Source organism: Staurois parvus, unplaced genomic scaffold (genome assembly GCF_062004578.1).
Source record: "Staurois parvus isolate SC_StPar_1 unplaced genomic scaffold, SC_StPar_1.0 ptg000363l, whole genome shotgun sequence".
NCBI classification, from domain to species: Eukaryota; Metazoa; Chordata; class Amphibia; order Anura; family Ranidae; genus Staurois; species Staurois parvus.
Genome location: NW_028318159.1, coordinates 248233 through 263037, shown reverse-complemented (window position 1 = coordinate 263037; position 14805 = coordinate 248233). Strand labels below are relative to the sequence as shown.

The following is a 14805-nucleotide window of genomic DNA, read 5'->3' as shown; positions in this document are numbered from 1 at the left end:
CGTGCAGAATGCAATGTTCAGGAGTATGCAGCATACAGAGTGCAGAGTTCAGGAGTGCGATATGTAGAGAGTGCAAAGTTCAGAAGTGCGCTACGTACAGAGTGCAATCTTCAGGAGTATGTGGCATACAGAGTACAGAGTTCAGGAGTGCGCTATGTACAGAGTGCAGAGTTCAGGAGTATGCGGCACACAGACTGCAGAGTTCAGGACTGTGCTATGTACAGACTGCAGAGTTCAGGAGTGCACTACATTCAGAGTACAGAGTTCAGGAGTGTACTACATTCAGAGTACAGAGTTCAGGAGTGTGCTACATTCAGAGTACAGAGTTCAGGAGTGTACTACATTCAGAGTACAGAGTTCAGGAGTGCACTACATTCAGAGTACAGAGTTCAGGAGTGTGCTACGTACAGAGTACAGAGTTCAGGAGTACACTACGTACAGAGTGCAATCTTCAGGAGTATGTGGCTCACAGAGTACAGAGTTCAGGAGTGTGCTACGTACAGAGTGCAATGTCCAGGAGTATGCGTCATACAGAGTGCAATGTCCAGGAGTATGCGTCATACAGAGTGCAGAGTTCAGGAGTGCGCTACTTGCAGAGTGCAGGATTTAAGGGTGTATTGTGCAAAACATACAAAAGCGTGCATTCTGTGCTTGTCCTGAAATACTATAATGTGAATACAGCATTAAGGGGACCCCGTCAGATCTCTAAGCAAATCAAAAGGGCAGTTCCCTGCAATAAAGATGTATCATACTCATCTCTTCGCTGACCTGTGTCTCTATCTTCCCTCTGTTCCATTGGCATTTGACACCCATGGGAGTCTTCCACCAAGCACAGTGGCTTCTTCCTCCGTCCTCTGCATTAATGCTGAGTCCCATAGTGACATGAGGGGTGGAGGAGGGAATTATGTTACGTGGCGGAGGGGAGGGGCACAGTTGTCTGACACTCCAGGAAGTGTTGAAGGCCAGCTCTGGAATGGAGGGGAGGAAGGCCACAATGGTCACCACAGATGTGCATATAATACCTCTTCTATTACAGGAAATGGAAGTTTTGATTACTTAACAGGGTCCCAGAACCCTGTTACACCTGTGGGAGCCAATGCTTTAAAAGGGCCATGATGCAAAAGCCTGGTAGGAGGGGTTACTGATCATGCAGCATTTTGATTGGGTGCACAGTGCTGATGTCATCAGGAGCCCTTACTGCTGGTTCCCAAGCAGCTGACTGTGTGGTGACAGCTTGGTCATAGTGTTTGGGGGGCAGAACAAGATAGCGACTAGGCATTCCGGCCCACCCACTCTGCCACCGCAATATTGTGTATCGCTGTCATAAAGGGGTTAAAAGACAGACGTAGGGTGTAGACACACAGGCATAAAAAAATCCCATACAGCGTGCAATTTATTCAACATAGCAGTGTATTAGGGTGCACCTACAGCGCTTGTGGGCCCCAACTGTAACATACTTCTGCCCATATTACAGCTTTACAAGATATGCATTGCTCCTGTAAATCTCATGTAAATATCCGTGCTCACGATGGCATGTACTGTACATGCATGTGCATGTATTTTTCTGCATGTGTGATTCTCACGTGTCATTGCAAGGAGGCCTCTCGTATTGGCCTATCCCTGCTCTTGTCTACGCAGGAGGTTTATGCCATGACAACTGCACATTACTCATTAAGAAATGGTGGTGACTGCGGTGCACTGCAGTGCTATTCATTTTGATTGGCTACTGAACACACACACCCAACGCATCGCAATGCACTAGTGATTCAACGCAAGAGAACGCCACAAGGCACCTGTGCACTGCGCTGAGCTGTGTCGAAGAATTATGTTGAAATATGCAATGAGCTGCGCTGCTGTCCCATTCAAAATGAATGGACTGCCTTAATACCATGTGCCTCAATGCATAGGAATTCATAGGAATGCATGCATTTACGCCCTGGCTGGATCATGCCTGTTGGGGGGATTTACTAAGACTGATGCACTCGGAATCTGATGCTGCTGTGCACGGGAGCCAATCAGCTTGTAACTTCAGCTTCTTCAATTAAGCTTTGGCAATAAAACTCGATTGGCTACTGTTCTGTCTCTCCAAGCTAAGCATTGAAAGTGTGATCTCTGTAACTTACAGTTGTGATGAGATAGCGATAACTCCAATCTTAGTTGAATAACACAGGCAGTGACCCGATCTAGATGACACTTTGTAGATCTTGTGAAGTTTATTCCATAAACGAAGAGAATCTTACAACAATGAACATCTGATAGGTCAAAAGATCATAATGTGACCCGCTTCATGACATGAGGCTTGAAGCTGAAATGCATTACTGGGAAAAAGGGCGGGGCTATCTATACATTAACTAAACCACAGGAAAAGGAGGAGCAGAGACAAAATACAGAGAACACTTAAAGGCAAATGACAGTCATGTGCAGGGGCAGACTGACCTTTTGGGAACTGCCCGAGGGCCCGGGGTCAGTAGGGGGCCCCATGAGATGCCCCTGGTACCTTTCATAGGCTTTTTTGGGTGTGATTTGAGTGTGGGCGAGGACACAGGGGCCCCATGATCCCTTACTGCCCGGGAGCCCCATGAGTTGTCAGTCCACCCCTGGTCATGTGAAACATGACAGCTACCATCAGTGCCGGGTCATCCAGCGCCCAGGGCAAAAATGCCGACCTGCCCAGCCTTGTCACAGAAGAAAGGCACCCCCATCCCTACAGTAAACTATTGCGAATAGAAACAGAAACAACACCTCCTGCGCTCACCTAGATCAAGGGTGGGTAGACGGATAGACCACTTAGGAAGCTCATCCACCAATGGATCAAAGGTGGTGCAGCTCTTCACAAGGCTGGGGAAGCCCGACCAGTACTGCCGAATGAAAAAAAAAAAGAAAGCGCACCAACCTTGCGCATTACCTCAATAAAACCACCTCCCGTCCAGCCGTTTATAAATGGCCTCCTCGCACCCTGCTTGTGAGCGCTCCCTGGGAGCGCGCAGCACCGTGATCGTCGTACGGGACCTCTGTGCGAGGTCCCAATCATGTGATCACTGATTGGCCAATCACATGCAGAGTGGTAAGCAATGATGTCACTTCTGACATCATTGCTTACTACGTGTGATCACATGGTACAGGGCTATTCACAACAGCCTTGTACCATGTGACAAGCTGTGACCAATCACAGCTCACACAGTAGTTCACAATGGCTGCAAGAATGCAGCCAGAGAGAAGGAGAAATGATTGCTTTTACAGCCTTTATGGGTGTAAAAGCAATCAGTGTTAAAAAAAAAAAATCTTCATCACCCCCCCACAAGTAGTACAGTGTCACCATGGTGACACTGTACTGCTAGGGTGACAGTATGTAAAAAAAAAAAAGACATAAATAATATAAAAGAAAAAAAAATGTTTAAAAATTATAATTTTTGGTTATAAACTAATTTGGGTTATTTTTTTTTTTTACTAAAAAGATAACGGAACAAATTTTGGCCGAGATTTATGATGAAATATGATTTATTTGCAAAATTTTATAAGAAAAACACCTTTTTTCAAAATTTTTGGATTTTTTCATTTACATAGCAAAAAAAAAATAAAAATCCCAGTGATGAATAAATACCACCAAAATAAAGCTTTATCTGTCTCAAAAAAATGCTAAAAAATGTATATAGCTACAGTGTTGCATGACCGCGCAATTGTCATTCAAAGTGTGATAGCTCTGAAAGCTGAAAAATGGCCTGGACAGGAAGGGGGGGGAAAGTGTCCGGACTAGAAGGGGGTGAAAGTGTCCGGACTGGAAGGGGGTGAAAGTGTCCGGACTGGAAGGGGGTGAAAGCGTCCGGACAGGAAGGGGGGGAAGGGTCCGGACTGGAAGGGGGTGAAAGCGTCCGGACTGGATGGGGGGGAAAGCGTCCGGACTGGAAGGGGGGGAAAGCGTCCGGACTGGAAGGGGGGGAAAGCGTCCGGACTGGAAGGGGGGGAAAGCGTCCGGACAGGAAGGGGGGGAAAGTGTCCGGACTGGATGGGGGGGAAAGCGTCCGGACTGGAAGGGGGGGAAAGCGTCCGGACTGGAAGGGGGGGAAAGCGTCCGGACTGGAAGGGGGGGAAAGCGTCCGGACTGGAAGGGGGGGGAAAGCGTCCGGACAGGAAGGGGGGGAAAGTGTCTGGACTGGAAGGGGGTGAAAGCGTCCGGACTGGAAGGAGGTGAAAGCGTCCGGACAGGAAGGGGGGGAAAGTGTCCGGACTGGAAGGGGGTGAAAGCGTCCGGACTGGAAGGAGGTGAAAGTGTCCGGACTGGAAGGGGGGAAAGTGTCCGGACTGGAAGGGGGTGAAAGTGTCCGGACTGGAAGGGGGGGGGAAGCGTCCCGACTGGAAGGGGGTGAAAGTGTCCGGACTGGAAGAGGGTGAAAGCGTCCGGACTGGAAGGGGGGGAAAGCGTCCGGACTGGAAGAGGGTGAAAGCGTCCGGACTGGAAGGGGGGGAAAGTGTCCGGACTGGAAGGGGGGGAAAGTGTCCGGACTGGAAGGGGTGGAAGTGTCCGGACTGGAAGGAGGGGAAAGTGTCCGGACTGGAAGGGGGTGAAAGTGTCCGGACTGGAAGGGGGGGAAAGTGTCTGGACTGGAAGGGGGGGAAAGTGTCTGGACTGGAAGGGGGGGAAAGTATCCGGACTGGAAGGGGGGGAAAGTGTCCGGACAGGAAGGGGGGGAAAGTGTCCGGACTGGAAGGGGGTGAAAGCATCCGGACAGGAAGGGGGGGAAAGTGTCCGGACAGGAAGGGGGGGAAAGTGTCCGGACTGGAAGGGGGTGAGAGTGTCCGGACTGGAAGGGGGTGAAAGCGTCCGGACTGGAAGTGGTTAAGATGCGATGTATACTCATAAACAAAGCCGTATAACAAGCGTATAAAATACTAAAAAGGAACATTGAAGTGCGAGACCAGTGCAAATCACATCAAGAGGGGAGACTCTCAAAGTTCAGCTGACGGGTTTCGAAGGGCGGGGGTCCCTTCTTCTTTAGAGCTCTGAGTAAGAAGAGACCCCCCTTTAAAACGCATCAGCTGAACTTTGACATTTTCACTCTGCAGTAAACCATTGCACCCAGGGCAGCCGCCCCTCCCGCCCACCCCTTGTCCCCGGCCCTGGCTACCATGCACAGATTTTGCACTCTCCAGTTTTAGTAAATCTCCCCCATTGTGTCTGTATCTAGTATAACATTTCAGTTACGGTGTCCCCTTAAATCCCAGCAAATATCTGCTCCGTGGAAGTTGGAGAAGTGAAGAATTTCTGAAGACATGTCAGTACTCAGGAGCTCTTGCATCACCGACCACAACTGGATTTCCCCTTTCCACATGAAATGTCCCCATTGGTCATGAGAAGGGAAATCAGGGGAAGTTTGGATTCTCTGTGTACAAATTTCTCTTCGTGATCAGAGGGGATTTCAGTACAGACCGCAGAGGAGTCAGCACACAGACCTAAAACCACTGGTCAGCCGTCCAGTATAATCAGCATGGCGGGAGCAATGTGCCGGATCCTGACCCTGCTACTGCTGCCACTCACAGGTAAGACCCCGGGAAATGCTCTGGTTTAGAGGGGATATATTTTCTGCTTCTTCTTATTTTTTCTTTAGACAGATTTAAGCAGTTCAATGTAAATAATGTGAATTATGTGTGTTAATGTTTTGCAAAAGATGTAGAGATTTGTAAATATATATGTACCGGGTGATGTCTGGCTCTTCTTCCTGCTCAGCAATGCTGTCCAGTGATTGTATTGATGTGCTGCGCTGCCCCCAAAAGGCCACTTGGGTGTAATGGTCTGTTGTGGTGCATTGGCAGCCAATAGGAAGTAGAATATATTAACATATCACACGTTAATGCACAAGATAATGCCAAGGCATCGCAATGGACCGGAATAGTGTGAACTCTCTCTCACTCCTCCTTTCTCTCCCTCTCTCTCTCTGTTACTCATTTATTTCCCTCTCCTCCTCTCTCTCTCTCGTCCCCCCTTTCTCTCTCTTATTCTCTCTCCTCCTATACTTCCCTCTCTTTCTCGCTCCTCCTTTCTTTCCCTCTCTTTCTCGCTCTTCCTTTCTTTCCTTCTCTTCCTCTCTTTCTCGCTCCTCCTTTCTTTCCCTCTCTTCCTTTCTTTCTCGCTCCTTCTTTCTTTCCCTCTCTTTCTCACTCCTCCTTTCTTTCCCTCTCTTCCTCTCTCTCTCATTCCCCCTTTCTCTCTCTGTTTCTTATTCTCTCTCCTCCTTTCTTTCCCTCTCTTCCCCTTTATCTCGCTCTTCCTTTCTTTCCTTCTCTTCCTCTCTTTCTCATTCCTCCTTTCTTTCCCTCTCCTCCTCTCTCTCTCGTTCCCCCTTTCTTTCTCTCTTATCCTCTCTCCTCCTTTACTTCCCTTTCTTTCTCGCTCCTCCTTTCTTTCCCTCTCTTCCTCTCTCTCCCCCTTCCTCCTTGTTTTTTCTCTCTCCCCCTCTACTCCTTTCTGTCCCTCTCTTCCTCTCCTTCTCGTTCCTCCTTTCTTCCTCTCTCTCTCTCACTCTTCCTTTCTTTCCCTCTCTTTCTCGCTCTTCCTTTCTTTCCTTCTCTTCCTCTCCTCCTCTCTTTCTCGCTCCTCCTTTCTTTCCCTTTCTTCCTCTGTTTCTCGCTCCTTCTTTCTTTCCCTTTCTTCCTCTCTTTCTCACTCCTCCTTTCTTTCCCTCTCTTCCTCTCTCTCTCATTCCACCTTTCTCTCTCTCTTTCTTATTCTCTCTCCTCCTTTCTTTCCCTCTCTTCCTCTTTTTCTCGCTCTTCCTTTCTTTCCTTCTCTTCCTCTCTTTCTCATGCCTCCTTTCTTTCCCTCTCTTCCTCTCTCTCTCGTCCCCCCTTTATTTCTCTCTTATCCTCTCTCCTCCTTTACTTCCCTTTCTTTCTCGCTCCTCCTTTCTTTCCCTCTCTTCCTCTCTCTCCCCCTTCCTCCTTGTTTTTTCTCTCTCCCCCTCTACTCCTTTCTGTCCCTCTCTTCCTCTCCTTCTTGTTCCTCCTTTCTTTCTCTCTCTCTCTCTCTCTCTCTCTCTCTTTCTTTCCCTCTCTTCCTTTCTCTCTCTCCTCCTTTCTTGGGGTCTTTGGTTCAAATCCTGGTCAGAACACTACATGCATAGAGTTTGCATGTTCTCCATGTGCCCTAAGTGTTTTATATTTAAGTACTCCGGTTTCCTTCCACAATCCAAAGACACTCCAAAGAAGACATGCATGTAGTTGCTGTCTAAAGTGTGTGTGTGTGGGTCTGTGTGTGTGTCTGTGTGTGTTATGGACTGTAAGCTCTTGAGGGCACAGACTAATTTGAATGTACAATATATAAAGTGCTGTGTAAATTGTTTGTAGCTGTATAAATACCAGGAATTTATACATACAGACTTGTGAAGCTGCGAAAATGTCCACTGTAAAGCATAACTGGTGTTTTGGTTCTTTAGTATCCTGTGTTCTTTTTACAGGCAGTCTTTGTCATTCTGCAGAAGTCACTCCAATTACAGGAATACAGGGTGGGTCTGTCCTTCTGTCACCTTTGGTTCCTCCAGGATTTAATCCCAGGGAAGTCTTCTGGAGACACTTTTCTCCAGTAGATCATTTGGTGGCCTCTTTTTCCCGAGGATCCTTGGACACAACGTATCAGTCTTGTTTCCACGGCAGAGTCCAACTTCTTCAAAACTTCACTTTGGAAATATCGGGGCTAGAGTTGAAGGACACTGGGATGTTCACTTGTCAAATGGTGGACACTCAAGGACACATGAAGCTTCATCAATTTCATCTCACTGTCTACGGTAGGTGCTCAGTAGATTCAGAACCCATACCTGTTATGTATTATTAAGTTCCAAACACATAATTCTTAATAACATTATTGTATGTTGACCTATATCAAAATTTCATCATTTCTAGAGGTGGCAGCCAAGCCAGAGGTCCAAGTCTTTGTGTCAAGACAAGGTCAAGATTGCGCCATATTCCTCAGCTGCAGTGTGACCACAGGGAATAATGTAACCTATAGTTGGATGATTCAGACTGGACAAGGGGATCTGCTAAATGAGACATACAGGCTTTATGATGACAAACGCCTGCTTACGATGACTTTGACCTCAACTCATCAAGAGGTCTCCTTTACCTGTGTTGTAACCAATCCAATCAACCAAGAACATACATCCGTAATCCCATGGACGAGCTGCTTAGCTGGACCAGGTAAGGCCAATGAATTTGTAGTGTAATGTTTATTTTATAGCCAATATTAGAAGCCCTGTCAAGTTTTTTTTTGCTGTTTCTGTCCCCTTGCTATTGTTCTGGTGACCATTCTCACTGGGATAAATTGTAATAGGAAAATCCAAATGTGGTAGTTAATGGAACAAGAGGTTAGGGGAAATCTTCCAATGTGGAAAATTAAATGGGAAATTCACTTCCCCTTTGGAGATATTCTTCTTCAATTCCTGTCTTAGTAATCACAGTCTTCAGGACCAGAAGTGAAAAGAATCTCCCTAATGGACAAAGAGCATGAGTCACAGACAAATGCCCATAAGTTTCAGAGTGATTGTACGGGACTGGAGAGATGGCGCCCTCCATTATTTTAAGCCTACAGAAATTTCCACCAGTACACCTTTCTTGAAGAAGATTAGTCCTTTGTTCATACTTCAGTTAACAAATATCACCAACCAAACTTTCAGGAGTGTGCAGGGGCCCCTTTCTCAAGGGAAGGCATCTTTTTCTATGTGCTATGAGAAACAGACCCTGTGCAATCCCAAAACCTTGGTTGGTTGTACTTTATCACTGATGTCTGAAGAAAGGACAATTCTTCAAGAGAGACGTGCAGGAGGAAATTTCTGTAGATCTCAATGTAGACATAGGAAGCCATATGCCTAACAGGGCTTCCATCCCTGCCCACCATATGTCTGTCAAGGTTCTTATTTATTCAAGCCATAATATAGCCAATCAGATTCAACTGGACTTCTTTTGTAATGTTGAAGATGTTTGAAAAAAGCTTCTCCAAGCCACTTCTTCAGAATTGAAGAAGTTGCTTGGTTAGCTGCGAAAAGTCTTCAGCGTGACTGAACTAGTCCATCTAAATGTGGCCAACTACTATTAGCTTTGCCACTCTACTGAAAAGACAATTCGTCAAGAAGGATGTGCTGGTGGAATTTTCTATAAATCTCCCCAATGGATACCTAGTGACCATATACAGTACCTCATAGGGGGTCCGTCCCTTTCACACCATATGTCTGTGAAGGTTCTCATTTATCTAGGTTATAGCCATAATATAGCTAATCAGATTCAACTGGACTTCTTTTGTAATGTTGAAGATGCTTCAAAGCTTCTCCAAGTCACTTCTTCAGAACTAAAGAAGTTGTTCGGTAAGCTACGAAATGTCTTCAACGTGTCAGATCTAGTCCATCTAAATGTGACCAACTACTATTAGCTTTACCACTCTACTGAAAAGACAATTCGTCAAGAAGGATGTGCTGGTGGAAATTTCTATAGATCTCCCCAATGGATATCTAGTGGCCATGTACAGTACCTCATAGGGGGTCCATCCCTTTCCCACCATATGTCTGTGAAGGTTCTCATTTATCCAGGTTATAGCCAGTATTGGTTAGTCAGATTTGACTGGACTTCTTTTGTAATGTTGAAGATGTTTCATAGCTTCTCCAAGCCACTTCTTCAGAATTGAAGAAGTTCATTGGTAAGGTCTTCAACGTGACAGAATTAGTCCATCTAAATGTGACCAACTACTATTAGCTTAGCCGCTCTACTGAAAAGACAATTCGTCAAGAAGGATATGCTGGTGGAAATTTCTATAGATCTCCCCAACGCAGGGGCGGACTGACCATTTGGGAACTCGGGCACTGCCCGAGGGCCCGGGGTCAGTAGAGGGCCCCATGAGATGCCCCTAGTACCTTTCATATGCTTTTTTGGGTGTGGTTTGAGTGTGGGCGAAGACACAGGGGCCCCATGATCCCCTATTGCCCGGGGGCCCCATGAGTTGTCACTCCGCCCCTGCCTCAATGGATACCTAGTGTCCATATACAGTACCTCATAGAGGTCCATCCCTTTCACACCATATGTCTGTGAAGCTTCTCATTTATCCAGGTTATAGCCAGTATTGGTTAGTCAGATTTGACTGGACTTCTTGTTGAAGACATTTCATAGCTTCTCCAAGCCACTTCTTCAGAATTGAGGTTGCTTGGTAAGCTACAAAAGGTCTTCAACGTGACAGAACTAGTCCAGTTAAACGTGACCAAATACTACTAGCTTTTCCACCATACTGCATTTTAATTGGTGTCTGAGAAACCCTTGGAGAGACTTTCCCTCACAACGTTTCCAGGTGACCATTGTTACTTTACAGGATATCTTTAACAAGCTTCATGGATATCATGTGGAGTCCTTGACATTCCCTTTAAAGTAGTGCTGTAGAAAAATGATTATGAATAAATTGGTTGATATGTAAAAAAGAGACATTTTTTTCTCAACACTTCTTCCCTCCACAGGCAATGATTTTAGGATGAACAATGGAAAAATAATGATATTTGTCGTGTCTGCACTCATTATCATGTTTACCACCGCAATGATCTGTGTTTACTTTTTTACCAGAACTGCAGGTGAGTTCATGTTGTTAGTGGGGGGGGGGAGGGGTTCTTGTTGTAGATCAATGTTAAAAAATATGTTTTTCCTATTAACTATGGCTGCTGAGGTCTTGCTAAGCTACATTTGAGGAGTATTTTACCAGCCAAAGGGTTTGAACTTCTGTTCAGTCAGCCCTGAAATTACACAACTCTACCGGACAACACAGTCGGCCTGGTCACCTCCTTGTTTCCAGCATGTAATTGGACAATGAAGGAGTGGCAGAAGAATGATGAGGTCTTCTCTCTCCTCTCTTATTCTGTTAGCCTGTTCCTTGTCAACACAGCACTGCAGCACACCTAATTGGCTTCTAGTAATACCCCACCCTGACATCAAGGCTGATACCATATTGAAATTAGGTACAGTACTTGTCCTAAACGAGGCTTTTGGGGATCACTTCCATGTTCTCAGCCTGTGATTGAGCAGTGAAGGAGTGGCAGGAGACTGATGAGGTCCTCTTTCATTCTGTGTGAAGAGGCCTCCCAGCTAAGCCTAGTTGGGACCTTGGCGTCTTCACAAAGGCTTTTCTAACACTCCTGCCCTGCAGGACTGGACCCAGGAACACCGCGCTGACTGCCCATGCCTAAGGCTATTTATGAGCCTTCTCTCCACCTACTGGGCACACGTCTCCAGGGATTGGCTGGAGTCCCATAAATATTCAGGCTTTCTGGTCTACTCCCCCTCCCACTATACTTATAGAAACCTATAGAAGACAGGGGGGAGTTGCATAGTGCTTGTGGTCAGTAGGAGGAGGCAGTGGTGTATTTAGGTTTTGTGCTGCCCTAGGCAACACAAAATTTGCCCCCCCACCCCGGAGAGAGCCTGATATTGACCAAAAACACCCCCGCCCTCCCACCCGAGAGAACCTTCTACTACCATCGCCTCCATACATCGGCCACTCCCCTCTCAGCGAGAGAGAGAAAGACACATACCTTCACAGCTCTGGAAATTCCCAGGAACCAGAGTCAAGCAGCCCGCAACCTCTCTCAGATCCCATCTGGTCCCCAAGCCACATGTGTCCCTTCTTCCATCCCTTCTTCCAGGAGGGTGTGCTGCCCCCCCCCCCTGAAAAATGCCACCCTAGGCAACTGCCTTGTTTGCCTTGTGGTAAATACGCCCCTGGCAGGAGGAGTAGTGCCCCATCATTGCTATCACTGAAAGGAATATTGGCCCATCATTGATGTTAGTGGATGGAATAGGGCCCCATTATTGATATTAGTGGGAAGAATAGCATCCCATTGCTGGTGTCAGTTGAGGGAATTATGCCGCACATTAGGTGTCAGTGTTAGGAATAGTGACCTAAGGGCTGGATAAAGGCTAGCAAAGGGCCACAGTTTGGAGATCACTGGTGTACAACATGAAATAGCTATGTTGCCAGCTTACTGACAAGCGTGTTTCAGTACAAGATTGCATGATTACATAGAAAAGACAATGTTTCCGGGCTACACGGTGATTCTTTATCACGTATGTGATAAAGAAGAGCTTTGCGCTTTGAAACCCCCTTGTAGGTGTTCTGATGACACGTCTCACTCCTTCGTACTATTACTTACATACAGACCAGGGCCTCTGTCCAACCTTGGAGCACTCCCACCAGGTGGGTCTCAACAAATGACATCTATGCCCATAGAATTAAAGAAAACGTGGCCAACAGGGCCTACAAATGGTCAGCATTGTTCTTTGTCCCAGGCTCCAAGTTCAGTTTTTCATAGATGATTGCACAGAAGGCAGCTATACGGAACTGGTGTGGAGAGTAAATGCCACCAGAGGGTCCTACATTCTTTATCAAGTATGTGATAAAAGAAGAGCTTTGCACTTTGAAACCCACTTGTAGGTGTTCTGATGACATATCTCACTCCTTCGTACTATTGCTTACACACAGACCAGGGCCTCTTTCCAACCCTGAAGCACTCCCACCAGGTGGGTCTCAACAAATGACATATCTCACTCCTTCGTATATTTACTTACATACAGACCAGGGCCTCTGTCCAACCTCAGAGCACTCCCACCAGGTGGGTCTCAACAAATGACATCTATGCCCATGGAATTAAAGAAAACGTGGCCAACAGGGCCTACAAATGGTCAGCATTGTTCTTTGTCCCAGGCTCCAAGTTGAGTTTTTGGTAGATGATTGCATAGAAGGCAGCCATACGGAACTGGTGTGGAGAGTAAATGCCACCAGAGGGTCCTACTGGCCGGTATGCCAACATCCCATAGGCATTCATCTGTCAATCACTGTCACTGCCCAGCAAGGTTTTCTGATCTTCATCCACCTTAACACAAAGGCCCACGGAGTGCACTCTTCGGGAGGCATATAGTAAATTAACATCAACGTTGCATAGATATCAGTTTGGTGGGATTGAACATGGTCCTCTGCTGCTAGAGGTTAATACTAAACACTAGTAAATGGTCATAAAATGTGTTTCTTCTGCTGCAGAAGCAACGGCTAGGTATCGGCATAATAAAATACTCATTCTGCCTTCTTACAGGTAAAACCCCAGTAAAAGGAAGACAGAGAACTAACATTTGTACCGAGGAGACAATACTACAGATGGATGAAGAGATGGATGAAGAGAATGATGCACTCGAGAATGAGAAGACTAGCCTTCAAGACCACGAGGAGACGACAGCCCAACAGAATGGAGAGACGATCCTTACCCATAATGCAGAACAGGACAGCAATGACGAGAGGACGGTACAGCTCAGTCCTGGGACGATCGTAACACATAAAGTGGAGACAATTGTATGACATGAAGAGGGAGCCAAATGGCAAACTGGAGCTTCGTCAATGCAAGGATGGATGAAAATCAAAACCTTTAACCAGGACCAGAGGAAGATCTTAAATGAGTATAATCCTATCTGGAGTTTGCAGGTCTACCATAAAATGAAGCACCAATGGATTAATGCAAATTGTACTGCAAATACCTACCACCTTCTGTTTTTGGTTTGATACAAATTGGAAAAACAAGGGAGGTTCTGCAGGGTGGTCACAGATCCAAGAGCCTACATTGGAACATAGAGTTGAATGCTATGGTGGTCAGAGATCCAAGAGCCTACATTGGAACATAGAGTTGAATGCTATGGTGGTCACAGATCCAAGAGCCTACATTGGAACATAGAGTGTCATGCTATGTTATCATTCAGTGTTCAGATGCCTACCATGTGGCTGATGTGGCTGATGTGGCTGAAGGACTATCCCACGTGGATCCAAAAAGGGAGGTTCTGCAGATCCAAGAGCCTACATTGGAACATTGAGTTTCATGCTATGTTATCATTCAGTGTTCAGATGCCTACCATGTGGCTGATGTGGCTGAAGGACTATCCCACGTGGATCCAAAAAGGGAGGCTCTGCAGATCCAAGAGCCTACATTGGAACATAGAGTTGAATGCTATGGTGGTCAGAGATCCAAGAGCCTACATTGGAACATTGAGTTTCATGCTATGTTATCATTCAGTGTTCAGATGCCTACCATGTGGCTGATGTGGCTGAAGGACTATCCCACGTGGATCCAAAAAGGGAGGCTCTGCAGATCCAAGAGCCTACATTGGAACATTGAGTTTCATGCTATGTTATCATTCAATGTTCTTCAGATGCCTACCATGTGGCTGATGTGGCTGAAGGACTATCCCACGTGGATCCAAAAGCTCTGCCCCTGCATCCTGCTGTGCAGAGAATAGCAGTCAGTGCAGATAAACACCCACTTATCTGGTTTCCTCATTGATGACCCATCTGTCTAGAAAAGGTAGCGGAGGTGCTTCAAAGGATGGGGAAAAAATGGGGGGAAAGCCCCAGAGAATCTTGTGAGTGCGGAATGGGTTTCATGAGGTCAGTGATAGGCTTGATCAGAATGATATAAGGCAGGGGTGGGCAACTGTGGCCCTCCAGCTGTTGGTGAACTACAAGTCCCATCATGCCTCTGCCTTTGGGAGTCATGCTTGTAACTGTCAGTTTTGCAATGCCTCATGGGACTTGTAGTTCTACAAAAGCTGGAGGGCCACAGTTGCCCACCCCTGATATAAGGTATAAGAATACTCACGTCTGGGAGGTTTCGAGAAGCCTGGATGGTGATCAGGCAACCTGTGTCTAGAACTGTGGTCTCCAAACTGTAGCCAAGAGGCCCTTTGCTTGCCTTTATCTGGCCCTTGGGGAAATATTCCTCCCACTGATACGAGGCAGTATTCCTCAGACTGACACCA

The 14805-nt window shown here is 46.5% G+C and overlaps 1 protein-coding gene across 1 annotated transcript; it reads left to right on the top strand.

Moving 5' to 3' along the window:
- The first annotated feature begins 5483 nt into the window (after nucleotides 1-5483).
- LOC149456337 (SLAM family member 8-like) lies at nucleotides 5484-14514 on the top strand. The gene is made up of 5 exons (XM_089685131.1): nucleotides 5484-5535; nucleotides 7449-7775; nucleotides 7891-8184; nucleotides 10479-10589; nucleotides 13098-14514. The coding sequence occupies exons 1-5, from the start codon at nucleotides 5484-5486 to the stop codon at nucleotides 13355-13357; spliced, it is 1044 nt and encodes a 347-aa protein (XP_089541257.1). The 3' UTR covers nucleotides 13358-14514.
- Nucleotides 14515-14805: the final 291 nt, after the last annotated feature.